Source organism: Desmodus rotundus, chromosome 7 (genome assembly GCF_022682495.2).
Source record: "Desmodus rotundus isolate HL8 chromosome 7, HLdesRot8A.1, whole genome shotgun sequence".
NCBI lineage: Eukaryota > Metazoa > Chordata > Mammalia > Chiroptera > Phyllostomidae > Desmodus > Desmodus rotundus.
Window position 1 is genome coordinate 261,649 of NC_071393.1, and position 26,134 is coordinate 287,782.

The 26,134-nt window shown below is 51.6% G+C and overlaps 1 protein-coding gene across 3 annotated transcripts in view; it reads left to right on the forward strand.

Moving 5' to 3' along the window:
* Positions 1-1,818: 1,818 nt before the first annotated feature.
* GOLGA3 (golgin A3) overlaps positions 1,819-26,134 on the forward strand; it is a 33,737-nt gene continuing 9,421 nt past the window's right edge. The window contains exons 1-15 of one of the 3 annotated variants that reach the window (XM_024566636.3): positions 1,819-2,145; positions 7,609-7,920; positions 9,929-10,207; positions 12,414-12,526; positions 13,525-14,180; positions 14,598-14,709; positions 15,779-16,085; positions 17,313-17,515; positions 19,402-19,539; positions 21,126-21,287; positions 21,590-21,958; positions 22,976-23,053; positions 24,008-24,271; positions 25,205-25,299; positions 25,647-25,863. In XM_024566636.3, coding sequence (XP_024422404.2) covers positions 7,788-7,920; positions 9,929-10,207; positions 12,414-12,526; positions 13,525-14,180; positions 14,598-14,709; positions 15,779-16,085; positions 17,313-17,515; positions 19,402-19,539; positions 21,126-21,287; positions 21,590-21,958; positions 22,976-23,053; positions 24,008-24,271; positions 25,205-25,299; positions 25,647-25,863 — 3,126 coding nt within the window. In that variant the 5' untranslated portion in view covers positions 1,819-2,145; positions 7,609-7,787. The remainder of the gene's footprint in view (positions 2,146-7,608; positions 7,921-9,928; positions 10,208-12,413; positions 12,527-13,524; positions 14,181-14,597; positions 14,710-15,778; positions 16,086-17,312; positions 17,516-19,401; positions 19,540-21,125; positions 21,288-21,589; positions 21,959-22,975; positions 23,054-24,007; positions 24,272-25,204; positions 25,300-25,646; positions 25,864-26,134) is intronic. The other 2 variants (XM_024566637.3, XM_045200725.2) reach the window with 2 other exon arrangements.

Genomic DNA, 26,134 nt, shown 5'->3' on the forward strand with positions numbered 1-26,134 from the left:
GCCCCAGGCTCTGCTTGTGCAGTAGTGAAGGCCTGCCCTCCACACCTTAAGATGTTGGCTCATCAGCCTTTCGGCCCACCCCGCCTCTCCCCAAAAGTGGGAACAAAGGTGCAGTCCCTTGGAGGATGTACCAGCTTTTTTTTTTTTTTCCCTACATTTAAATAACATGAAGCTCCTCACACTGTGCTGCATCTCTCCATGAAGGGGAAGGTGTGTGCCGCATCAGACTGAGGGGCCCATGGTGTGGGCTGACCCCAGTGGAACTTGGGTTCCCCATTTCTAATGAGTGTACAGGCTAAGAGCAGCTGTCGGCTATAAGTCCAGGGTTGAACCCTGGGACCAGGGCGGCTGGTGGTTCTCCCTGGTGGGATTCGTAGCTCCCTGCAGAATTAGGCCCACCATCCTTGGCGCAGGTGGAGTGCAGCCAAATCTGGCTCTTTCCTGTCTCACTTGGATTGCTTCAGCCTCAACGAACCTGTTTCTTCTGTGAGATGGAAACAGTAGAGTGCTTAAAGGCTCACAATAGACTTGCTCCATAGGAAGTTCTATCTCCTGGAAAAAACTTTCCAGCCCTCCTTGGGCATGCCACAGAGAGTGTTATGTCTCTGTAACAAGTGTGTGCCCTTTGCTTCTGTTACTTGCCTTTCTTTCCTATCCCTTGGGAAGTGAGCAAAACTGGGTGCAGCAGAAATAAGTGGCTTTTGGTAGCATGTCTAAGAAACCAAAGAAGACCTAACAGAGAGAGGCATATCATGTTCATGACTTGAAAGGCTCAACTTAGTAATGACGTCAATTCTCCCCAATCTATCAATAGTGCTGTTCTAATTCCCATCAAAATCCCAGGAAGGATTTTTTTTTCAGAAAAGATTTAATTTTTAGAGAGAAGGAAGGGAGGGAAAGAGACATCAATGTGAGGTTGCCTCTCTTATGTGCCCTGACTGGGACCAAAACCACAAGCCAGGCATGTGCCCTGACTGGGAATCAAACCGCAACCTTTCCTTTGTGGGACAACACCCAACCAACTGAGCCATACCAGTCAGGGCCCAGGAAGGATTTTTACAGACAAGTTTGTTGTAAAATGTATATGGACTGGCATGGACCCCAGAATAACAATGAGGAAAGATGAAGTGGAAGGAATTCTCTGCCGGATAGTACAGCTTTTTGCAAAGTGCCTGGGATAGGCAAGGAGATGACACAGGAGAGACCCCAGAAACAGACCCAAAGTTGTCTGCCAAGCAGCCAACTGGTGTTTGACGAATGTGTCCAAGCAAGTAAATGGAGATCTTTTCAATAAGGGTGCTGTAACAACTTGGTATCTGTAGGCAAAGAAAAAAGAAAAAGCCTAAACCTCAAGCCTTATTCCAACAATTTTTTTATATTACCAGGTTTTTTTAAAAGATTTTATTTATGTTTAGACAGAGGGGAAGAGAGGGAGAGAAACATCAGTGTGTGATTGCCTCTTACGTGCTCCCTCCTGGGGACCTGGCCAACCCAGGCTTGTGCCCCGACTGGGAAACCCACAGGCGAGGGTTTCATTCGCAGGCCGGTGCTCAGTCCACTGAGCCACACCAGCCAGGGCCCAACAACTTTTTTTTTTTTTTTAAAGCAAAACGTTGCTGTCCCTCCAAAGCCTCACTCACTTTCGCATTAGCGCGCTGGAAGGTTTCGGGTGTGGAGGGGCCCGACGTCCCTACCCGACACCTCCTAACCACGCCCCCAATGGGCCCCGCATCCGGAAGGGTGGCCACGCCCACAACCTGACAGATGGGGCGGGGTGGGGTCGGAGCTTTGGACACGCCACTTCCGCCGGAAGCTCAGTTGTCCGGCTTTATGTCTGAGGTGGTCCTGCGAGCCAGGAAGCTGCATTTCTACACGGGGAAGAGCCGCCAACTAATGTTCTGAAATCCGTTTCGGGCCAGTTGTGAATGGCCTGGATGCCAGCCCTGCGGCCGGAGAAGCCTCGGCCCGAGGGCGCCTGCTGATGAGAAAAAGTCATCCTCTCTTCCGGAACGAAGGCAGTGAGCACAGGGTGTTTCCTAGGGGTCCGAAGCAGTCGGTGCGCCCCTCCCCGCCCCGCCCCTGGCGCGGCCACGTCGCCGCTGGAGCCTCTGATCTGTGCTGCCGCCGCGGTTCCTCAGCTCTGGGGTGAGGGTCGCGGGAAGCTTCCTGGCAGCGACTCGCCGGGGAGGGCGCGGGGCCGCGGGTCCCGCGATGCAGTCGGGACGGAGGCCGGGAAAGGGGCGGAAAGGCCTGGGCGGACCCCGAGGGCAGGCCGCGTTCCCTCCGGAGGCGGCGACGCCCCGCGCCAGCCCGGCTCCGCGGTAGACTCGGGGCCCGGAAGCCGGCCTGTGCAGGTGCCAGAGGAACTGGCTTCGTGAATGTCCTTCCTTTTCACCCCTCGGAACGCTGTTTGCGTGTGACAGGGCGTGATTTGTGGCAGAGGTGCCCGCAGCTGCTCTGGGAGCTGCTTAGGAACCTCGGGCAGCGCCGGAGCCCTTGTGCAGATGTGCGGTCCGTAGGACAGGCGTGACATGGTGTGGCGTGGTTACTGTGAGGCCGGGTTGAAAGAGTCTGTGTGGCCCTTTGCCTCTCCCTCCACCCGGATGCCATTTCGTTTCTCCGGGGAGGTGACACTTTCCAGAGCGATTGAGCCAGGCATTGACACCAGTAAGGAGAGGTGAACAGCGCAAACTTCCCGCAGGTGTTTGTTGAGTGTCACCCTCGTGCCAGGCACTGTTCGTCGTAGGTCCTGGGACACGGGACCCTGCCCTCTCCGAGTTCACGTTGTCGTGGAGGGACAGGGATAGCCAGCGAGGCGATTGCGGAGAGTAGGGGCTGGCGCTAGGGAGAGTCTGGGAGGTGGCTTTGGAGCCAATGTCTCTATGACGGGAGGCAGGCCGCGCGAAGCTGTGGAATAAGCGCGTTTCAGGCAGAGGGAACGCAAGTGTGAGGACCCTGAGGGAGGAGTCGGTTTGGTGTCCTTCGGTGCAGGCGTGTGGCTAAGGCAACAGAGACTGAAGGAAAGTGACGGGAACGAGGATGCAGCGGAGGGAGGGGCCGGGTGGGTGCAGCTCCCTAGTTTATGGTGGGAGGCCTGGATTTTATTGTCATTGTGATTGAAAGCCACTGGGACATTGTAAGCGATATACAGTTGACTCATGGGTTATTTAAATTTTTTAATTGTCCCTTTAATATTGCAAACATGACCCTTTATGGGAGTGAGCTCTTAGTGACAGTCTGCCTTGGAGAGTGGAAAAGGAAATAAAAATCATCTGACATCAGATTTTTTGGCTGATTGCTTTAAACAGCAGTACACTTTAAGTGAGAAAGTGAGGATATATTCAGTTGACTTGTGCCTGTCAATTTTGACAGGCAATAATTGAAAGGAAATAACACTAATGATAATAGCAACCATTTTTTGAGGGGATGAGACAGACCCTGTGCCATACTGCATTTAATCCTGGCAAAAATTTTACATCGTTTTCTCATCTTACTGACGAGGGTGGTTCAGCAGTGTGCCCATGACAGCCGTGGTGGCAGGTCAGAGTTTGAAGCCCAGCTGTCTCTGCCGGGGCCTGTGCAGGAGGCTCCCCAGGGTTCACTCTGTGTTCTGGTCTCTGTTTACTTTCAGTCGCTAGTGTGGCCGCAGCTAGACATTATCTTCTTCAGAAAATTCTGTTTTATCTTTGGCCGTGCTGTGTTGTGTCTAACTGCCAACAGGAACAACAGCGATGAGCTGGGACGCATGGAGATGCTGAATTCGTGTAACCTGCCATGTGGGGGAAGCCAGGAGTCACACAGGTGCCTGAGACCGCGCCTTCTCAGCATGAGGTCCCTTGACGTCAGGCAGGGCTGAACCTGGAGTCAGGAACACGTTGCACAGTTCTGAGGGAGAGCTTTGCCCTGTGTCTTCCCTCTAGGAAACACACAGAGTGCAGGTAGCCAAAGATGGCACCGTGATAAGACTGATCTCTTCATTTAAAAAACAAATTACAGAATGGGGTGCGCGTTACTAATAACAGCTTCCCAGCTGCCTGACCCTCCTCCTTGTGCTGGTTCGGTCAGTGGTCGGAGGTTATGAGGCCATGAACAATGGAGTAAAGCTCACGCCAGGTAAAACTCCACCAAGGCCGAGGGCAGGCCAAGACTGCCAGTTCCTCCCCGGCAGGCGGGCGGGCTGCCGTGGGCAGGCGGCAGTGAGTCCTGCCTCTTGTCCGGCTGCAGGGGCTGCACGTGACCAGAAGCCATCCGCATGGGTAACCACAGCGAGTCACAGTCTCAGGGCCTCATATTCTTGGGGGGTAGGACTGCTTGGGAATCAAAAGGTTTCTTGTTTATCAAGAAATCTAAATAAAGGGAATTAAAGGAATGGAGTATGTGATGGCATCGGGCTCTGAGAGCTGGCACATTTGTCTCTGTGTTTTTAGTAGGACTAGAGTTTTTCTGTATTTGGAAAGGCAGTGTTGATGCTCACAGATGCAGACACTGAATCATTTTGGGGGGGAACTGCTAGCTTGATCTCTGAGGGGTGGAACTCAGTGGAGCCAAAGATTTGAGTCGGCAGCCTGCCTTGGGCACCAACTCTTAAGTAGGGATGTCAGGGCAGACTTGGGGTGGTGGTTTCTGCTTCCAAGGACCGCACAGGGCGATGGAGGAAACAGGCACATGCAAAAGTCTGTGATGTGCACACAGGGGTATCCTGATGGCAGAAGGGAGTAGGCCGGGCCAGGTGCTATACCTGAGGCCCCAGAGAGACTTCAGAGCAGCACCTGATGGTACATGGAAGGAATTTGGGGATTTGCTTGGCGGTCTAGGGTAAAGAGTGCCACAGCAGAGGGACCATCTTCTGCCTGAGAAACACTGAGCTCTCGTTGGTACCCTCTCACATGTTGTGGGGAACGTGGTGGCAATGCAGATGTCTTCACCCACGTTTCAAAGCAAATCCCAACATTTTTTCTTGTTAGGGAACTTGTGGGGATGGCCAACACATACAGTGTGCCACGTGCTGTGAGCGTGGGTTCCGTAATGGTGCTTACACGCTGTCTGTCATCATCTGTCCCTGTGATGAAGGGGACAGCCTGGCTGTCCTGTGCCGGTGTGCCTTGCCTGGCTTTGTTGGCTCTCCTCTGTAGCATCTCATCCTGGCCTGACCAGTGTACCAGCAGCCACCCCAGGGCGTCCCTGGGACTGGGGCTGTGGGGCAGGCTTGGTGAGCATTGCAATGGTTTTCTGTGGAGCTGGGACCATGGAATCTGTGATTTTCAGGGAGGGCCTGTGGGACTTGCAAGTTCAGTGGAGCCTCCAAGGGCCTGTTTGTTTCCCCCTACACACACCATCTGGAAAGTCTGGGGGTGAAAGAGGTTATTGGTTATTGAAGGCACAAGAATGAGATTGAGAACTCACTGTGTGCAGGATCACGTTTTCTCTAGCCTCAGCACCTCCCCTCCTTTCTCTGATTCTTTCAGTCTGGAGCCCAGTGCCCTTTGATGAGCTACAGTGGATTGTAGTTCATGTTTGCACATATTTCTATCAACAGTTCTTTCTAGTACAAGTCCTTTCAGCGCTAGTTTTATGCTTAGTAGTAGATACAAGCTTTTATCCATGGTGGGGTGAAAGTAGGCTTGCAGCTGTTTGTAGAGAAAATAATACAATAATTAATAAATAATAATACAAGCCCTGGCTGGTGTAGCTCAGTGGATTGAGCACGGGCCTGCAAACCAAAGGGGCGCTGGTTTGATTCCCAGTCAGGGCACATGCCTGGGGTGTGGGCCAGGTCCCCAGTAGGGGGCATGCAAGAGGCAACCACACATTAATGTTTGTCTCCCTCTTCCTCCTTCCCTTCTATGCTCTCTAAAAATAAACACTGAAATCTTAAAATAATAATACAAGAATAAACTGTTTGCACACGTACAACCGTAAACCTTTGTTTGCCACACCCTTATTGTTAATAACACTGATCTTAACCCACACTGTCTGGCCTGCAGGGTGTCAGACAGCAGGGAGGAGCATGTGGGTTTTTGGAGCTTCGAGCCAGCCCCCGACCCTGACCCCTACCCCTACCCCGACCCCGGGTTGGCCCAGAGGGACACTCCTACCACTAGTCATTCGCTGTATGGGTGAAGCAGGTGATTCGACCCCCAAGGATACCTGTTTACGGACTGTGTGAGGAGGTGTTCAGAGGCACTGCACCTGGCAGAGCAAGCTCACCTATGTCAGCCCTCCTGGTGAGGACCACTGCCTGGCTTCTAGCCCAACGTCGGTGGGATTTGTAAGCTGGAGAGGAAGTCGTGCACAGTTTTATCCTGAAACATGTGAAACATAGAACAGTGCATAGGATACTATTTTAAAGGAACTAAATGCCAACATTCCCATAGAGTAACAGCTAATAACACCTTATCTGTTGACAAGGAAACAAGGTGATAATATCCTCCTCAGCCAGTTCACAAGCCAAAACCAGTTGCCAAACTGGGCAGTTTTGCTCCCTGAAACTTAGCATTGCAGGATGGGCTCAAAGGCACTGACCCTGCTAGAGACGTGAGATGGACTGGTCACCTCCTGTGAGATGTTCTCTCTGCCCCCACTCCACGGTGGCCCCGCCCCCTGTGCTTCCCCAGTGCAATGCCCAGTGACCTCGTGCCCACAGCTGGTTCTGAACAGTGGCCTCGGCACCTTTGTGCCAGGTCTCCTGGAAGGGGAGGCCTCCGAGTGCTTACACAGAAGTCCGTGGCCGCCAGCGGCTGTTTACACTCAAAGAACCATATCTTGCTGTGTATAATGCATACCTACATTTTTGGCCCAAACTTTCAGGAAAAAGAACCTTTCATTTTAATTCTTTAATTCAATTTTTTATTTATTCAGAAACAAAACCAATTATCATATTCCAGGGTATTACTTTGCATATGGATATCACTTTCTAGAGTTCTACTTTTAACACACAAGCATAAATAAAAGGATTAAAGACATTTAGGTATGGAATTAGTACTACCCATGTATAATGTGCATCCTTATTTTTCCTTTAAAATTTTGGCAAAACAGTGCACATTGTATGTGGCCAAATACAGTAGTTTAAATAAATAAAAACACAATTTTTCTTTTCCTGGACCACCCCCCGCTCAGTGGCCACCTGTAACAATTACAGTGCCAATTGAGGGAGCTTCTCTGTCCTGGCAGGACGGTCTTTGGCCATCACCAGTAACGACAGTAAGCACCTTCAGGAACAGGCCTGGGTGTGACCGGCTCAGCATTTTATCCTCAAAACCTAGGATATTGCAATGATTTTTTAAAAGATTTTATTCATTTATTTTTAGAGAGGGGAACGGATGGAGAAAGAGGGAAAGGAACATTGATGTGAGAGAAACATTGATCAGTTGCCTCTCGTGGGTGCCCCAATTAGGGACCAAACCCACACCCCAGGCATGTGCCCTGACTGGGATCGAACTGGTGACTTTTTGCTTTGCAGAGCGACTTTGCCCCACCTACTGAGCCACGCTGGTATTTGCATTTGTTTTTTATACAGACACAAACGGAGAAGCAAATGTTAATCTTGGAATTCTTAGTTCAAATCTGACAGTGAAGTTTTATAGTACTTTCTGTTTTCCCTCCTGTCAGGTATCATGATATTCCTCGGTTTAATTTCAAGCCATTTATGAGACTTTAAATCTCTCGAAAATGGAAAACCTAGTGCTGTCCTTCCCAGAGGACCCTGACTGTTGGTGACGGCGGAGGGCGTGCCTGCCCACAGCTCCCGTGCAGCCCCTGGGTGTCACCCAGTCTGAGTCGTCCTGACCATGGATGGCGCATCGGCCGTGCAGAGTGCTCTCGCGGAGGACGGATCCCACGGTGGCACCTCAGCCCTCCCCGATGCCCTCCCGAAGCCCCTGGGCCCACAGGCGGCTCCTGACCAGTGGGACGAAGCCCAGTGTAAGTCACCAGGCACTGTGTGCTGCTGACACTTTGTCCTTGAACAGGGACGTGCATCGGCTTGCATCTTGGAGGCAGACTGTGGTGTTTAAGACGACAATTAACTTTTCATTCGAAGTATATTTTTAGCAATCAGATGAGTATCTTTTCTTAGTTGACTCCAACTTTAAATCAAATGCCTGTGTTTAAATAGAATAGGCACTGCCCTGCTCTCCGCCCCAGCAGAGCCCTGTGATGGTCTCCCTAACATGTCTGTGGGTCTTTCTCACACATCATTGTTTCTGGCTTAGTACCCTACCTCTCTGATTGGTTGGCTGCCAGAATTTTACTGACTGGGACCCAGACCGGTCTAGTAGTGATCAAAGGGTTATCAGATCACATTTGTGTGCTAGCTGATGGGTTAATTCACTGAGTTCTCACGCCCCTTCCTGGTCAGGACACTTAATGTACTGTGTACTTGAAAAAAGTATGTACGTGTTGATTTACTAGTGGAAATTGCATCCTGGTTCTTCAAAATGGTGTTCAAGAACCTAAAATGGTTTTGCTGGTTACTGCCCTTAAGTGCCAGGTGAGGCCAGTGACAGCATGGGCCGAGACGGAGGACTCCAGAGCAGGGCAGATTGGGGAGGCAGCCCTTAGACCCACCATGGAGAGCAGTGAGCCCCACAGAGGTTCATGATTTACCTCGGACTCACTCTCCTGTTGTGTGACAGAGAAGATGAGTGGAACCCACCTCTCGGGGCCATTGTGGGGCTGGAGGAAGGGGCCCACATGAAACAAACACAGGCACTCGGGAAGCATCATCATCTTCATTACTTGTTTATCCATAATTAGGCCTGCGTTTGGAAACAAAGTCTTGTTTATTGGGCCTTCTCACTTTTAGATATTTTTAAAGTGCAATATGATACTCAAAAATTACTTTGTTATATAAGCAGTAAGGTTTGTGAGACTCTCCCAGACCTATAAACTCATCAGAAAGTGGTATTAACCTGTTTGTCTTATATCTGAAATGCAGGACCCCCCGCCCGCCCCCCACAGCAGAGCTGCAGGACGGTTTGTGTGGGAGCAGAGACAGTGCCAGGGCTGCGGGCAGCCTCCTGGTTCTGCTTTGTGTCTGTGGCACATGTTTTTATTCTGGTTTTCCTTTTAGAGAGGCATGACTGTAAGTCGCTGTGGTAGTTGGGACTCACGTTCCAAGTGATAGAAACCCATTTTAAATTTGCTTGGGCACATGAGGGTGGTACGGGCCCCTCCCTCCCTCCACACACCACCCTGGTCCTTCAGCCTCCGACTGGCTCGCCCCCCAGTGTGAGGGGCAGGGAGAAGACTGATAGTCACTGAAGTGTAACAAGTCTTTCTTCCTTCCTTTCGATAAGGAGATAATTTTCAGCTAATGTATGAACAAGCATATGTGTAATGTGTAGAGGGTGAAACTGAGCTTGAGGGTTGTCACTGGATAACTCTTGGGCTTTTACCTGACAGGTGTCCGTCAAGCAGAAGCCCACACTCGGGGCTCAACATTGCTGGAATCATTCTGATCAGCTAATCCACCTCTTTGCCTTAGATTTCTCGTGTTGGAGGATGAACTTACGCTTTGAAATGACTGTGAGGCTATGGCTCCGATTAGCACTGCAGGTCCTCACGCCTGTTAGAAACATGGTCAGCTCTGTTTTCAGCATGTTTTCATTTTCTGTCTCATTAATACAGACTTTCACAAGGTTTCCCATTGGTCTTGTTTAAATAAAAAGAAAACGATCCTAAATTCTTCATCCAAAATGGAAAGGTGAAGGCATTCATTCCACAGGTGGGGATGGCGGGCTCTGAATGGCTGAGTGGCCCATCCCACGTTCCCACCCACGGCAAGGGAACCAGGGCCTGCTCTCCTCCTGGAGTGAACCAACGCAGGGTGTGGAGATTGCTCGTGCTCACATCTCTGGATTCTCTTTCGTCCTGTTTCAGCTGCACATCTGCAGAGCAACCTGATGGTCCAGCATGTCCTCTCTTCCAGGTGCCAGCGTTGAGGCGAGCAGAGCTGTGGATGAAGGAGGAAGCCTAGATGTGCCCAGAGAGGGGGATGCCTGTCAGAATGGGCCAACGCCACAGCTCCCAGGCCCGCCATGGGCTCTTGGTCCCCCCACAAGCCCAATGGGTCCCGATGCCCCTCCAGGTGTGGCTGATTTCCATGACAACCTAACGAAGGCTCAGGGGACTAGTGCTGAGGGCAGTGTTAGAAAAGAAGCTTTGCAGTCTCTCAGACTCAGTCTTCCTATGCAAGAAACGCAACTGTGTAAGCATCCGATCTCCGGCCTCCCCTACCTGCCCTCCCCTGTGTCCCAGCTGCCACCACCTTCAGAGGCATTTTGCTTTGTCAGCATGGTGGACTGTGCGTTTATCAGATGGCTCCATTTTAGAGGGAAAGTACACATCTTTGTGGTCTGATATTGGTGTTGGTGGTCCAGGTCCAGATTTAAAGGGCCAGTACGTGCCTTTTGTCATCTGGGATGGGGAGCAGCAGCCTGTAGTAAATGCATCTCGACAGTAACACTTTGGAAGCTTTCTCATGTGAGTTATTTTTATCACCGTTGATTTTGTGCTGATCCTGGGGACTCAGGGATGACCAAGTCACAAACTGGCAGCCTGTGAGCCCAAGAAACCTCCAGACCAAGCCCTGGCTGGTGTGGTTCAGTGGATTGAGCACTGGCCTACAAACCAAGAAACCTCCAGACTGTCGTCTAACACTGACTTCCTCACACCCAGACCTAGAATTGTGCACAGTGTCACACACGGGGATGGGCGCCTTTTACCCCTCCCTGTCCTGGTCAGCCACATTCTCTTGACCCTCCATAGACCTTTGTCAGCCGCTGGGTTTGGGGTCCCTGCTTTTTTAGATGGGACTGTGTTGCTCCCTCTGTTGGAAGTTTTTCTCACTTACCCCTTTACTGCTGTGTGGACGCGGCCCCAGCACATCTGCCGCAGCGCGCATCTCGTGCCGCGCATGTCTCGTGCTCACGCCTGCAGTGTCACTGCTGCAGCTTCTAGGGCTGCCCCCCAGAGGCGGCTTCTTGGTCCCAAGCAATGGGCATTCTTATTTATTACCATCACTTGTGGTCATGTGACTGTGCCACTGAGGACCTGTGAGAGCACACTGTCGCCCAGCCCTCCCACACCCAGACACTTTCTTTCCATTTTTTACTGGTCTTGTGGGTGCATCAGGGTTAATTGTTTCACTTGAAACTTGCCCTTCCCTGATTCCGAGAGGGTTTGAGCATCTTGCTCTCCGTTGGCCATCTGGTCTTTCCTTTCTGTGAAATGTCTGTTCCTATGTTTGGCCCATTTTTCTTTAGGATTGTTTGCCTTTTTCTTCACAGACATTATTTTTGTTTAAGGCCATAGTGTGTTTTAAAATTTGTGTAAACTCATTGTCAACATTTAAGTGAAGAGACGTCGCGTAAAAGTCTGGTTCCTGCTGTCAGGCATGCGTGAGATGCCTGTGAGGTGACCACGAGGTGCCCATGCGGCAGGGATCTGCTGCCCTTCCTGGGTAGCGTTCACTTGTGACCCTGACTCTCAGTCCGTGTCTCTGCGGCAGAGCCTGCAGGTCTGGGTGCCCTGCCTGCAGCTTCCAGCCTCCGGGTTCTGCCTTCCAGACCACTCAGCCTTGAGAAAAGTACTAGAGGTCTGATAAACGCACAAATCAGTAATGACATTGGTAAATTCCCAGTGAAATTCTTGGAATTCTGGTGCTCAGATGTTAGTGGTTATTTAAAACAGCAGCGGCCTGTTGTCTGGGACTCTGCCTCTGAGGGTGGCGTTGCTTAGGAAGTGCTTAAATTAGGACATTTACCTGCTCTCATCGGCATATTCCCCAGCGTGCATGTCTGCTGTATGTGACGGGAACCTGCAACTTCTGCCATTGCACTCACTGCTCACCTTATTACCCAAAGGAAAAGGTCTGGGTTTAGATATTTGAAATTCTGTTACTGACGTCATATAACATGAGTCGTTATTGCAGGAACTTAGGTAAGCTGTGGATCAAATCCTATCTCCACATATAACTGCATAAAGCAAGCACACTCGGCGTGGCACGCCCACGTGACTGGGTGTCATTCCATCTGGACTGCTCTCCTCTGGTCCTTCTGTCACCTCAGAGGTCCGAGTTAGAGCTCGTGGAGGGCTCCCCACGAGCACCAACTTGGGGTTCAGTTCTTTTGTTACTTCGGGGCAAGTTGCCCATGTCCTGTCATACCCGCTGGATACTGTGTGGAGCCCAGGCATGGCCAGGGCGTCTTCTGCCACATGGGTCCCATCTGTGGCCAGTGTCCAGGGCTCAGTTTTTTCCCATCTGGAAGTAGGCCTTTCAAACTAGGTAGCATGCATTGTTTAGAAGCTAAGTCATGTTGGTAATTAAATGCAAGCCAGCACAGCTGCTGTTCTGATTTGTCCTTTGTGCCTGGTGCTTCATGAGTTTCCAAGTGGCCATTTCCCCATCTCAGGCTCAGCAGAGGCTTCGCTGCCCCTGGAGAAGGAGGAGCAGGTCCGACTTCAGGCTCGGAAGCGGCTGGAGGAACAGCTGAAACAGTACCGGGTGAAGCGGCAGCAGGAACGAGTGAGTCCGGCTCTTGGACAACCTAATGGAGAGCTGCTGTGGAGCAGGCGTGGTCAGCCAGATGTCATGCTGAGATCTATGGTTTACTTCTCTGTACTTCTCTGGAAAGGCCATTTCTCTCATTGGTTCCCCCCTTCAGGGATTTTCCAGCAGGGCCTTGGTTCCCACCCTGTCTGGTTCTCCTTTCCTTGAAACAAGCGTATTACACCCTTGAATCTGCCGTTTGGAAAGCACGGAAAGCCAGCACGTGGGTATCACTGCTGTCTGCGCTGGAGCAGCCAGCCAGTCCGCGCCTCCAAGAGGAGATGGGTTGTTGCTTGCATGTGTTGGTGATGCCTCGGAAAACTTTAAAGAATCAACCAAAAATTACAAATTTAGAAAAATATAAAATTATTAAAATAGGGTTCAGAAATTTGAAAAATACAAGTATTAAAAGCCAATAGTTATCCTAATAAGACCAATTATAATATTAGTGGGAAAAGGTAATGTTTATAATAAAAGTGATAATCTGAGCATCACATTAAAATGGCAGTAAAAATGGCCAGAATTTGGATGAACTCTCTGTAACTTCCTCTGCAAGCAGTTTTGAATAAGTGGTGGGAAACCACTCATCATCTGCTAAGTAATTACAGATTTAAGGTAGTTCTAATTCAATAGGACTTCTTTTTATAACTTGACGAAAAATTTTAAGTATATCCAGAAATATAAAAATGGGAGAACAGCCAGGAAAATACTCTATAGCAGGTGTGATGAGGAAGGACTTGCTAATAGTTGTTTTTCATTGTAATCAAGTCATAGTCATTGACAGTGTGCTTGGATGATCACTGGATGTGATGCAGGGACAGTGAGGCTACAGAGCACAGTGGGCTGGGATGGAGCTGGGCAGGGGTGGTGCACACGCAGGGGGTGCTGTCATCTGTGCAACCTGTGTGGGCAGCACAGCTTGAACGCTGTTGCCAAGTTCAAACAAACTCGTTGTGCTTTTATTTCCTTCTCAGTCCAGCCAGCCTGCAACTAAAATGAGACCTTTCAGCACACTTGATCCTGAACTCATGTTAAACCCAGAAGCCTTACCAAGGGCCAGCACTGTGGCTATGACAAAGGAATATTCTTTCTTGCGTACCAGCGTGCCTCGGGGTCCGAAGGTGGGCAGCTTAGGGCTCCTGGCACATCCTAAGGAGAAGAAAAGCTCCAAATCAAGCAAAATTCGGTCCCTGGCTGATTATAGAACTGAAGAGTCAAATGCTGGGAATTCGGGTGGAAATATTCTAGCCACAGACTCCACCAGGGGCTCCCTGAAGCAGAACCGAAGCAGCATGACGTCAGTGGTGTCTGAGGTCAGTCTGTGCCCAGAGGCAGACGACCTGGAGAACTCCTCCCTGACTGGAGACAACACGTCTGAGGCCGACGGAAATGAGAGCGACAGCTCCTCCTGCAGTGGTGTCTCCACCCGTGGGGTGCACCGCCTTCCTGTGAACCGTGCTGGCATGCGTGAAGCCTCCTATGTTGTCAATGGCAAGGAGATTGCTGCCAGTTCCTTGGGCCAGTTCCCATCCATTGCAGACGTCCTTCAGGCCTCTGCAGCTGAGCACCGAGACCAGGGACCAGAGGTCAATGGGGAGACGCGGAGCCGGACAGATAGCATCTGCAGCAGGTGGGCACCACGCAGGACCTGCTCGCCAGGGCAGGGGCTGCAACACCGAACTCCTCAGTCCTTAACATTTCATCAACACACACATTGCTTTTTAGAAATGGAACTAGGGCTATTCAGTCATCGTTTGCAATGCGAGGACATTCTGCCTTCCAGTGTTTCTATAGACCTGCCTGGAGAAGGCCACAGGTGCTTACCTCGGCTCACATCTCCACATGGGGGTTCCAGCCAAGTGGGGCTGAACATGCCCGACTGTGGTGGGGGTGTTTCTTGGCAGCTCTCCACTGGAAAATTTTTCCTTACTTACTTTCAACTAGGGGAGAGCAGCAGGGATGTATAAGGTTTGGAGAGTGTGGACAGATGTAAAGGTTATGATCACTCACGTTCTCACCACCTGACCACATGTGCCTGTTCCTCTAGTGTGTCCATGGAAAGTTCTGTGGCTGAAACTCAGGATGAGATGTTGCAGGTTCTTAAAGAAAAAATGAGACTGGAAGGACAGCTGGAAGCCTTATCCCAGGAGGCCAGTCAGGTACGGGGTGCTTGGTGGACACGTGTGCTGTGTGCTTCCTGATCGTTGGGTGGAGTTTCGCATGTCCTTACAAATAGGCTGTGGCAGCAGCAGCAGCAGCAGCAGCCAGACCTTTGTGCCTACGTCCTGTTGGCCTGGTTTGTCAGCTCAGAGGCATGTGAGCCTCCCTTTGGCATTTCCCACGTCTCTGCCATCTCTGTCCGGATCACCCTACAGTATTGCTCACCCTGATGTCAGATAACCAGCCATACTTAAGAGTCGGATTGATTTGGTTGGACCTCACCTTTTTCTGGCATGATAAAATTGTCATCTTTGCCCCTTGAATGCTTTTTGCTGTGGGTTCTGCTTTTTCTGATATGAACTTTGCTTGATTTGCTTAGTATATTCCTGAAAAATCATTTTCCACTCAGGAGCTCCCTGCGCACCTGATAGGCCGACTTTTGGATGGGTGGGGCTCATGGCCTTTGCTCCTGTGGGTGTGCTCTGCTCTCCCTGGGACTTCTCGAGGCCCTGCTTGCCTCTCTCTTGCTTTATCCTGTGGACAGTGGTCTCTGAGAGCCTACCACCCAGCCCAGGATGGTGTCTCAGGCTGCCTGCTACTCCAGCTGGCCCTACAGGGTCCCTGTGTGGGAGCCTTTCCCTGCTGATTTATTTCCCCAGAGCTGAACCTGGTTCTCTGTCTTTGAGGATCCCCCAGGGCTCCTGGTACTCTTGGCGGGGGGGCTCAGGGGGGCGGTTCTCGTGAGCTTTTTGTTTCTGAACAAATATGCTGTGTGAGAGCCGAGAGTGAGTGGGTGATGCACAGCCCTCCCAGGGTACGCCTCTGCAGCACCACTCTGTGGAAACAGGCAGGTATGTGCCCCCTGCCCCTGGCTGTCTGGACAGTGCGCCTCCTCTCGGGGAACCATCGTGTCAGACGGCTGGATAGTTTGGAAATCAGTGCTTTTCCTGGAAAACCCACTTGTCTGCACCTTTCTTTGTCTTGCTGGGTGGTGTGGCAGCCTCCTTAATGCACAAGGTAGAGGTGACTGGATTTCCTGACTGGGTTGCCTTTTGGCAATCTTTCCAGGCACTTAAGGAAAAGGCAGAGCTGCAGGCACAGCTGGCAGCCCTGAACACGCGGCTGCAGGCGCAGGAGGAGCACAGCCACAGCAGCCAGCAGAAGCAGGACGCGCTCACTTCAGAGGTGGACACTCTGAAGCAGTCATGCTGGGACTTGGAGCAGGCAATGAGCGACCTGCAGAACACACTGGAGGCCAAGAACGCCAGCCTGGCATCCTCCCACCGAGACCTGCAGGTGGCCGAGCAGCAATACCAGCGCCTCCTGGCCAAGGTGGAGGAGATGCAGAGCAGCATGCTCAGCAAGGACAGCACAGGTGCGTGTGTGACCTGGTGTGTTTGGGTGGGGCCTGGCAGTGGGGTGCACCACAGGTGCCTGCTTTGGACACTGACCTGTTGTCGTATGAATGTCCCTTCTTACTTGTACACGAGGGCCTCCTTTCTGAATGGGGATTATTTCTGGTAAATTTCTGCATGTGCATCAGGGTGGTCTAGGTCTCAGATGTGGGCTCTGACCCTGAGTCAGGCGTCAGAGCTCCTTGCTTGTTCTACAGAATTGCAGCTCCTATTTAAAATATGTAAAAACAACACTTAGATTGTGGATTAGTAAGCCTTTATTGTTTCTACCTTAAGTTCCCCTGTGGGTCTAGCTGGGTCCCTGTGGGAATCCCCTGCAGAATGACATGGAATACCGGTGTCCAGAGAACCTGGGTGGGGGCCCCAGACCCAGCCGGTCGCCAAGAAGACTGGCTGTCAGCTCAGGACACCTCAGCGTCGGCTGGGCCTCAGACCTCCCAGCACAGGCTGCATAGATGAGCCTCTTCCTGCCGAGCAGCTGTGGGGCTGCTGTCAGTGCAGAGTCTTGGCTGTAAGGCGCGTGATGCTAGGTTTTAGGTCTGATGACATAAAAGAAAAAGTGACAGACTGTTGTCACAAAGGCTTTATCTTGAAATTAGAAAAAAATACAGCACAGCTGAAAAGCAAAACTTACTATTTTTAGTTTTTTGAGCATTCTGTGTACCCAGTCCCTTAAGAAAATTACAAAATCCAGAAAGTTCTGAACACAAAAATAGTGTTATAAATCTGGGTTGCAAGACCAGAGCTCATCAGGCAGCAGATGGACCTACACTCACACGAGGCTCAATGACATGTTTTTTGCATTTTTGTGCTTTTTCAGGTAGTTTGCTATTTAAAAAGAACACTATTTTGTTCCTAAGTGCAAGGAGGCTGTGCTGTCTTGTAGAGTAAACGTGTATTAGTTGAGCTTCATTTGGTGCGTCCTGGTGTGGATGAATCAACCATGTAGGTGACGCTGGGTGTCATAAACAGACACATGTGACAAGGACCAGGTGATGAAGTGTCGTGACAGGAACCTAACCCCGTATCCCCAGGAGACATGGCTCAGCACCACAACTTTAAACTGTGTGTTTCGGGAGTCTGCTGGGTCCCTGCTCTGTGGAGAGGCCGTCCTGATCTGGACCTCCGAGTGGGGCTGCGGGCTCCCACTGTGAGCTGGTGTGAGCACTGTGCTTTCTCACTTCCAGTGCATGACCTGCGACAGCAGATGACAGCCTTGCAGAGCCAGTTGCGGCAAGTGCAGCTGGAGCGCACGACACTCACAAGCAGGCTAAAGGCGTCCCAGGCAGAAATCGCATCTCTGCAGAGCGTCAGGCAGTGGTACCAGCAGCAGCTTGCGTTGGCCCAGGAGGCCCGGGTCAGACTGCAGGGCGAGATGGCCCACATCCAGGTATGACCCCGACAGTACTGGACAGCTCACACTTCGTGTCCCGTGTGGAGCAACTGCTTTTCTCTAAATTAGAAAGACTTTTGCTTTTTGGATTTCACAGATGCCTTTCTTAGAAACCTGCTAACCAGTCATGTAGCCCATACCCACCCTGTACATAAGCGTCTTCATGACCTTCTGACACAGGGGGTCTCACAACCTCTGCTTTAGCATATCTAACCCTAAAATACTCCTCTCTGCAACATCCTGTGTCCCCAGTTCTGACTGCTAGGACTCATTGTCCTCTGAGGATGCCTTCTGTCCTGCGAACCTAGTTCTCAAATCCGAGTCTGCCTGGTCTCTGCCCTCCTTTGACTTGTTTGTGACATGCACAGAATGCAAGCATGCCTTCTCTTCCCAGCTAGAGCATCTCTCTCTCAAGCTGCTTGGTCACCACGTTCTCCTCCCTTTCATTGTGTTAGGGACCCGGCACGTGTGGGAGCAGGTAGGCAGAGGTGGGAGGTGGCACATGTGGGAGCCAGCACAGGTGCACAGTCACGCTGGGGCTGCGCCATCTGAGCCACGTCTTGCTCTGGAGGACTCGGAACAGCCAGCAAGGGCTGAACTGCTCTTTGCTCTGGACCTCAGGTCTCTGGACGAATCGGGTTGATGAGAAAGGTGCCAAGGGGCACCTCTATCAGCCTCGGGCTTCTTTTTGAATTTAACTGTGGGTTTTGTTCCTTGCCCCTTTTTTTGGTCTAGGTAAGATATTTTACATTAATTAAAACTTTATTTCCCAGATAGAGAATGTGAAATACTAACTCCACCAAGTGCTCCTTTTTAAACATCTAAAGTCTGTGTATGTACGAAGTAGAAACTTTCTAAATTACATCACTCACTTAAGCTAAAGGACCACATGGACAAGCATTTGTTCTGCTTGTAACATAACTTATAAATAAATCATTCTACAAGTTAATGTAATTTTGAAGCTATGGCGCATTTATTTAAATGAGGCATAAAGTATTTAAAGAAGCCAGATTTATGCATCTGACAAAAGTCAAATGGAGTTGGGAAGATAAAAACAGGAAGATTTTGGGGAGTGGCAGTTTGAGAAACGTAACTGCTTTTTTCCAATTCCTGTGGGACCTAGGTTCAGCATTTCCCCCCTTGTCCTAGTCACATAGACCTGTTCCCAGGACCATCCAGCAGAGGAGAGTCAGGGTGCTCTTTACTCTGTCGTTGCCTCCAGGCACAGTCCCCGCAAGTGGTGTCCCTCTTGCTGCAGCAGCTTCCCTTGTGGCCCTGGGACTCATGTCCTTCTGGGGCCTTCTTATTAGAGCTGGAAGTGGCGTGCTCGAAGGTCCGGTTGCAGACCCTTGTGTCTGCTGACCCCTTCTCTGGCACTGGCATGCTTAAAGCTGGGCGCTTGCTTCCCTAGGAGACAGTGGTCAAAGGAGGCCTGGCTGATGGATGAGGTCAGCCTGGTGTGCCCAGGACAGTCTGACATGGAGAGGGCGGGGCCTGAAATGTGTCTGGTCGCAGGTGGTCAGTTCACCCAAGGGGCAGATCTCCAGCCCTGGCTGTACCTGTTGTCCAGGTGAGGCCCCCTCACCTTTGGGGCTCAGGATGAACCTTCAGTGGGACCTTAGGTATAAATCTTTCCACAAACGGCATGTTCTCAGAGGAGTGACCCCTGGCTCCTGGGCTGGCCACCTGCCCCTCTTAGGCACACAGGACCCATTGTCCCTAGTGTCAGGTTGTCCTGCAGGAGAGTGGGCAGAGGCCCTGTGTGGTGGCTCCTCAGGAGCTGGCCAGAGAGTCTCACCCTGGCAGCCTAGGGCACAGGTGGTCTGCACTTATAATCTAGTGCTTGAAATCTAGCAACTCTCTGCTATGTGTTTTCTTTGCAGGTTGGACAGATGACCCAGACAGGCCTCCTGGAGCACCTGAAACTGGAGAATGTGTCCCTGTCACAGCAGCTGACAGAGACTCAGCACAGGTCCATTAAGGAGAAGGAGCGCATAGCCCTGCAGCTCCAGGGCATCGAGGTGAGGGCCAGGCTGTTCCGTGGATGCTGCCTGTCACCAGGGTTTTGGTTTTGGTTTTTTTGATTTTGGATTGGGCTTTTTTGGACACTGGTCAGGCTAAGAAAATATATAAATACATACTCATGAACAATATTATATACGTACATTTGTATGTCTTCTAAAGTACTGAACAACCTGCAGTGGTTAGGTGTCGGGATTCAGTTCCTCACATTCTCTCAAATTCATCTCCTCAGACCTGCGGTGGGTCTGGGTCCCGGCACTCAGCCCAGTGGCAGATGGTGCTGGGCAGAGAGTGAGCGGGAAGGAAGGAGTTTAGTGCAGTGCGTGTCTGAGAGCATTTCAGAGCCCAGTGGCAACAAGTGTCTCCTTGCCCTCAGCCTTTGTTACTCTTCCACCCAGCAGCATGTGCAAGGTTAGGGTTAGGGTCAGGGTCAGGGTCAGAGCAGCTGCCTCACAGGGTCAGGGCAGTGGGACACAGCAGCTTGTTCTTTTTTCAAGCTGTGAGACCCAGACGATTTCTTGACCTCTCAGAACCTTGTTTCCTTTTCTTTTTTTTAAATTTATTTTTATTTTTACTTTATTTTTAGAGAGAGGAGAAGGAAGGGAGAAAGAGAGGGAGAGAAACTTTGATGTGTGATACACCAATCAGTTGCCTCTCACACACCCCCTACTGGGGAACTAGCCTGCAACCGAGGCATGTGCCGTGACTGGAAATCGAATCTGTGACCTTTCGTTTCACAGGCTGGCACTCAGTCCACTGAACCACACCAGCCTGGCCTCGTTCCCTTTTTGTAAAATGAGAGAAATAGTACCTACTTCTTAGGCTTGTTGGGAGAAATCAGGCAGAGAAAAGGGCATGCAGCATCACGGGGGTGGAGCATGGCAGTCTTGTCACTGGCCTTCCAGTCATGCCAAAGGCCGGTGTCCTGCAACTGGTGTGGCTCCTTTCTCCTCCTCCTCTTCACATGGCCTTTGTCCTCACAGGTGACATGGATGAGGGGAGAGTCACATTGTAAAAAATGTGCTCTTCACAGGCTCTAGCCTCAAAGAACCGGAAAATTCTAAATTATAAACTGACGTTATTTTCCCTGTGAAACACACCTGGATGTTGGGTTTCATGTACAAAGTTGGAATGTAAGAGGTCCCATATTGTCCCACGACCCTGGTCTCTGGCTTTACCAAGTGGTATCAAGATTATCCTGTGATACAGGATGTTCCCTGTGTTACACCCCAGGGGTGTCCTACCTCTGGGACACACTGTAGCCCATCTTCCTGTGACAGGCAGCATGAGATGTCATTTGTCACTTTATCCTAGGTCCTCAGACAGTTGTCTGCTTGCTTCTCCTTCTAGCCAGGCCCAAGGGTCAGCATCAGGGAGGACCGTGGGCAGAGAGCAGGCAGAAAGCCTGTCAGTGGGCAGTGGGAGGTCACCGCCTTCCACTCCAGTGGCCGTTGGCTCCTCTGTTCACAGGTCGTGGGGAGACGGTGTTGTGGACGAGTACCCTTATTACTGGGAGGGTTTCCTTTCACTCTGCTGGAGCAGTCAGGTTATCCTGTTTTTTAAACACACTCTCCTCTGGTTCTAGGCTGACATGCTGGACCAAGAAGCTGCCTTCGTGCAGATTCAGGAGGCGAAGACAATGGTGGAAGAGGACCTGCAGCGGAGGCTGGAGGAGTTTGAGGAGGAGAAGGAGCAGCTGCAGAATGTGGCGGCCTCGGCAGTAGCCCTGGAGCAGCAGCTGGAGCAGGCAAGGCCCTGCCGCAGCCCCATAGAGATGCCCGGGCCACGCATGGTTGCCTCATGTGGCTGTCCTTGCTGTGTACATTGGTGCTGGTCCACCTATCAAATTAACTTCAGTGTTATACCACCAGACCTGGCTGCTGTCGCAGACCCAGCCAAGCGCTTACTTCTGCCAGTGTCCTTGTATGCCAGACCTTTACATACAAGATGCTGCCTGCAAAGTGTCCACGCAGGCTATCTCCAACATGAACAGGGCAGCAGTATAAATTCTGGAGTGGGTTGTCACACTGAATCTGGTCCCTTTTCCAGGTGAAGTTGAGTCTGCATCAGCGAGACCAGCAGCTCGAGGCTTTGCAGCAGGAGCACCTGGACCTGCTGAAGCAGTTCACCTCGACCCAGGAGACACTGCAGAGCCGGGAGCAGGCCCTTGGTGACTTGCAAGAGCGCTACAATGAGCTGCAGGCCCGGCTGGAAGAGCTCGAAGGCGAGGCCACCACCAGAGATGACACTATCAGCTTCCTGCAGAAGGAGAAGATTGTCTTGGAGGTGGCTCTGCAGGCAGCCAGGAGTGGCGGGGAGCAGCTTGACAGAGGAGCCAGACACTTGGAAGAAGGTGCTGAGGAAACAGCGGAAGTTTTGGAGCAGTTGAGACAGGAATTAGCCATCAAGTCCAGCCAGGTAATGCCATTTGCTGTCATTTTGTACAAGTCACAATCACACACGTGAGCATCGATGCTCATGGTTTGGCTCTTTCTTTAAACCCCATTCTACAAAGGTGAAAGTACCTCCAGGGCTGAAGCCAGGGCTCCGCTGGGGGAGGACCCATTCCCCTGGTGGTGGGCTTCGGGCCCTCTTTAACTGCTGGGCGTGTACAGGCCAAGAGCCAGGAAACAATTATCTTTGGACTTTGAAAGTAATCTACCAATAAACACAGTTTCTGTCCACAGAATATGTGGAGCTCAGGCAGGGAAATTGTGGGGAACTTTTGTCTTTTCCCTCCTGTGTGCTTGAGCAGTGAACCCACAGTACACGGCAGTGGGACGGTCTGGTGTCGGCACGTGAGGTGAGCAGATGGCCTGAGTGTGTGCTTATGTGGATGTCACCTAGCACCCACCCCTGGGAGCCATCATGCTAACAGCTAACACGACTGGACAGTAAATGTTAAAAATATGGGCGGAACAAGAAAGCTGCAGGATGTGCAGAGCTAGAGTTGGCGTCAGGCAATAGTTTTGTCTTCAGGTCTCACTACATAAGCAACAGGACAAAACAAAAAATCAGTGGCATTTTCCTTTTGGGAAGTAAAATTGAGGGAGGCTGTTTTATCTGCAGATGATGACCGAACTAAGTTACTTCCTAGGACAGATACAGAGGCAGATTTTCAAACCAGCAGGCACATAGTTATAGGAATTGTGCAGATTCTTTGGGTAAATTTGAGTTTGATTTTCCTGTTAGTAAGAGGGACATCAGCTGATAGTTGGAAAGCTCTGGAAGAGACAGTTGTCGGTATGAGGCATTATTGCTCATGCTTTTGTTTTGCCTGTGTTGTTATTAACTAAGTCACTGGTAGCTGCACCTTGGGTTAAGGTTATTATTTTAAAAACAGTGGGTAGGAAGTGGGGTGGCATTCCTGTCCCACTGGGAAGCTGTCTTTCCTACCTTGACTTGAGGACCAAAGTGCACGCATGTCCCTCGTAGGTGGAGCACCTGCAGGAAGAGACTGCCTCTCTGAAAAAGCAGACGCAGAAAATAAAAGAACAGTTTCTTCAACAAAAGGTAAAGTTAAGTTGTTGGTGTTCTTTATGTGAAACAAGTGTGTGAAAACAATCTTGTAAGTGGTTTAATCACATCACTAGGTCACATTGATCAAGAGCAAGGTAGCGAGCGTCTAGACGCCTTCAGTTTTTAAAAGCACTTCCTTGACTCTAAGACATGCCCCTCCCCCTCCCATATAAAGTCTCCAGAGTCAGGTATGTCCACAGTGGGGCTGGTGTCCAGCCAGATCATGCCCTGTGGTCACAGCAGAGAATGTGCGTCACCACTACACAGGCTGAATTTCTGTTTAACCTACGCTTGGAGAACGATACTGTGACCCAGCATTGACGCTGGTTGTGGCACACACAGGGTGCACATTGGTTCGTGAAGCCCATCCATGTGCGTGGCTTGAGAGTGTCGCCAGCACAGGGTCTGAGGAGGGTCGGCCCCCGAGGGAGCGCACTGAGTGGTGTGGGCGTTACTACCAGCCAGGAGCACAGCTCAGAGAAGGAATTGCCAGACTCCCAGGAGGATGGACACTGAAGGCGCCAGCACCTGGCATAACAGCTCTGTGCTTTTCCCAACTTGTTAGGGAGCAGAATAACGGGTGTCTCAGTTGATGGTGTCTTTGGTTTGGTGAAGTGTTATCTTTAGCCCCAGACAAGCTATAAGTGTTTTTTTAAAGATATTATTTATTTATTTTTAGAGAGAGGGGAAGGGAGGGAGAAAGGGAGGAATAGATACATCACTGTACAAGATATGCATCAATCGGTTGCCTCTTACACACCCCCAATGGGGAACCTGGCCCGCACCCCAGACATGTGTCCTGACTGGGAATCCAATTGGTGGCCTTTTGGTTTGTGGGGTGACACCCAACCCACTGAGCCTCACTATTCAGGGCCTGTGAGCATTTTTGTATAAGTTGCGTGTCCCCTGATGGTCCCGCCCACACTGGCTGCAGCTCTGTCCTGGCAGGTGATGATGGAGGCCTACCGACGCGACGCTGCCTCCAGAGACCAGCTCATTAGCGAGCTCAAGGCCACAAAGAAGAGGCTGGACTTGGAGGTGAAGGAGCTGAGGCGAGAGCTGATCCAGGTCCAAGGGGACAAGAAGTCCATGGAGGTGGAGCGGGTGCGCTTACAGAAGGAGGTGTCCCAGGTCCAGCAGCAGATGGCAGCTCTCGAAGGGCAACTGGAGTCGGTGCAGCGGGATCGTGAGGAGATGGAGACACATCTGCAGGTCTGCGGATGCGCTGACAGAGGAGGCTTGGCTGCTTGGGCTCCCGTGGGGGTGGGGCAGGGGGGGCATACAGCAGTGAAGGCGACAGGCACCTGCAGGCAGGTGACATTGATTTGAGTGCAGGAGGAGAGTCAGCACTGTGGGGAGACCCAAGGGTCACCTGGGTTTGAGGGACAGCAGGAAGCCCCAGGCTGCAGCAGCTGCTTTGGCCTCTGGGAGTGGGAGCTGGTAAGGGATATGGAGGACTGCCAGGATGGAGGTGCACCTGTGCAGGTCTTATGGTCAAGGGTAGGCCAGGGTGTAAGCAGGAGCTGGTATAGATGGTAGTGCAGCGAGGACCAAGGGTGCCTGAGAGGGCGGGGAGAGTGAGACCTCAGTCCTGGGCCCTGTTGGGACTGCGGGGCATTCCTGAGGTGACAAATGCGGGTACATGTCAAACCAAGGCTGTTTGGTGGGTGTGTTTTTTGAAGTCTCAGGTGAGGGCCAGGCAGGGTGCAGGTTGGGCAGACTAACTGGAGACCGCAAGCTACAAGTTTTGGGAAAAGATGGCGTTAGAGCAACGTGTGTGCAGGTGGAGCTGCAGGAGCCGGGGCCTTAGTGTGGGTGATGTCACAGACGTGCTCAGGGCAGCAGGAGGGGCCAGGAGGAGGCTGAGGCTCCCAAATTGGTTCACAGTCACTCCTGTGGGTGCTGGCGAGCCCAGGGGCATGGGGGCCCTTCCCAGTGTTCCCTCCATTGCCATGACTCAGACAGCTGGGTCCCCGACTTCTCGGACACGGTCCCTCATAAAAGGGCAAAGCTCTCTGTCAGGACCTTCAAAGTCCACGTGCTGGAGGCGGCCCTGAAATGGGACCACGTGCCTGGGGCACATCCAGAATCAGGCTGCAGAGGCATGTGGGGCTTTGCACTCACTCACTTCTCCCTCCTTTGAAGTCTCTGCAGTTTGAAAAGAAGCAGGTGGCTGCGCTGACGGAGGCAAATGAGGTGCTCAAGTCACAGATCGAAGAACTGCGCCAGGGAGCCACCAGGTGAGCCTGGGCCTCACCCTTTCTGTTTGTATTTCCATTTGAATTGTGTGTCTTGCTCTTGGTGGATGCCAGCCCCACCCCCAACCTGCCCCAACACATGCGGGCACTGTTTGTTAGCCGTGATTTACTCGTGACCCTGTGGTCAGGTTCATTGTTGTGTTGGGTAGGAGCCTGTGAACAGCTCCAGGAGGGGCCGGGTGGATTTGAGCATAGTGCTGGGCACAGTGGGGTTGCCAACACCGGCCACGTCCAGGGGTCTTGGACCTGGGGGTGTAAGATCAGGAGAGGTGGATCTGGGGGTAGGTATGGGGGACGTAAGACAGCCTGTCTCCTCCATCACGCCCCAGGGCCATCACCGAGCAGAAGCAGAGGGTGATGCGTCTGGGCTCGGACCTGAGCAGTGCTCAGAAGGAGATGAAGAGCAAGCACAAGGCCTATGAGAGCGCTGTGAGCATCCTCAGCCGCCGCCTGCAGGAGGCCCTCACGGCCAAGGAGGCGGCCGAGGCCGAGCTGAGCCAGCTGAGAGCCCAGGAGGCTGGCGGCCCCAGTGACCTCACGCTGCACGTGGGTACCACGACTGCTCTGGCCCATCACGGTTCCCAGGGTGGGGATGTGAGGGGATACGAGCATTTCCCCTGAAACCCTCGTAGACCCCTGTAAGGGGGCAGAGTAATTGTGTAGGCAGCAATTCTCTAAAATTCAATGCCATGTTGATGTGACCAGGGGCGGTAGCTGCATGCAGGTCCTCTCCCTTCGTCCCTATGAACCTGTGGGGCGTGTGGGGTCTGCTCGGACACTGGACACTCAGTACTCAGGCAGGGCCCATGGTACACTC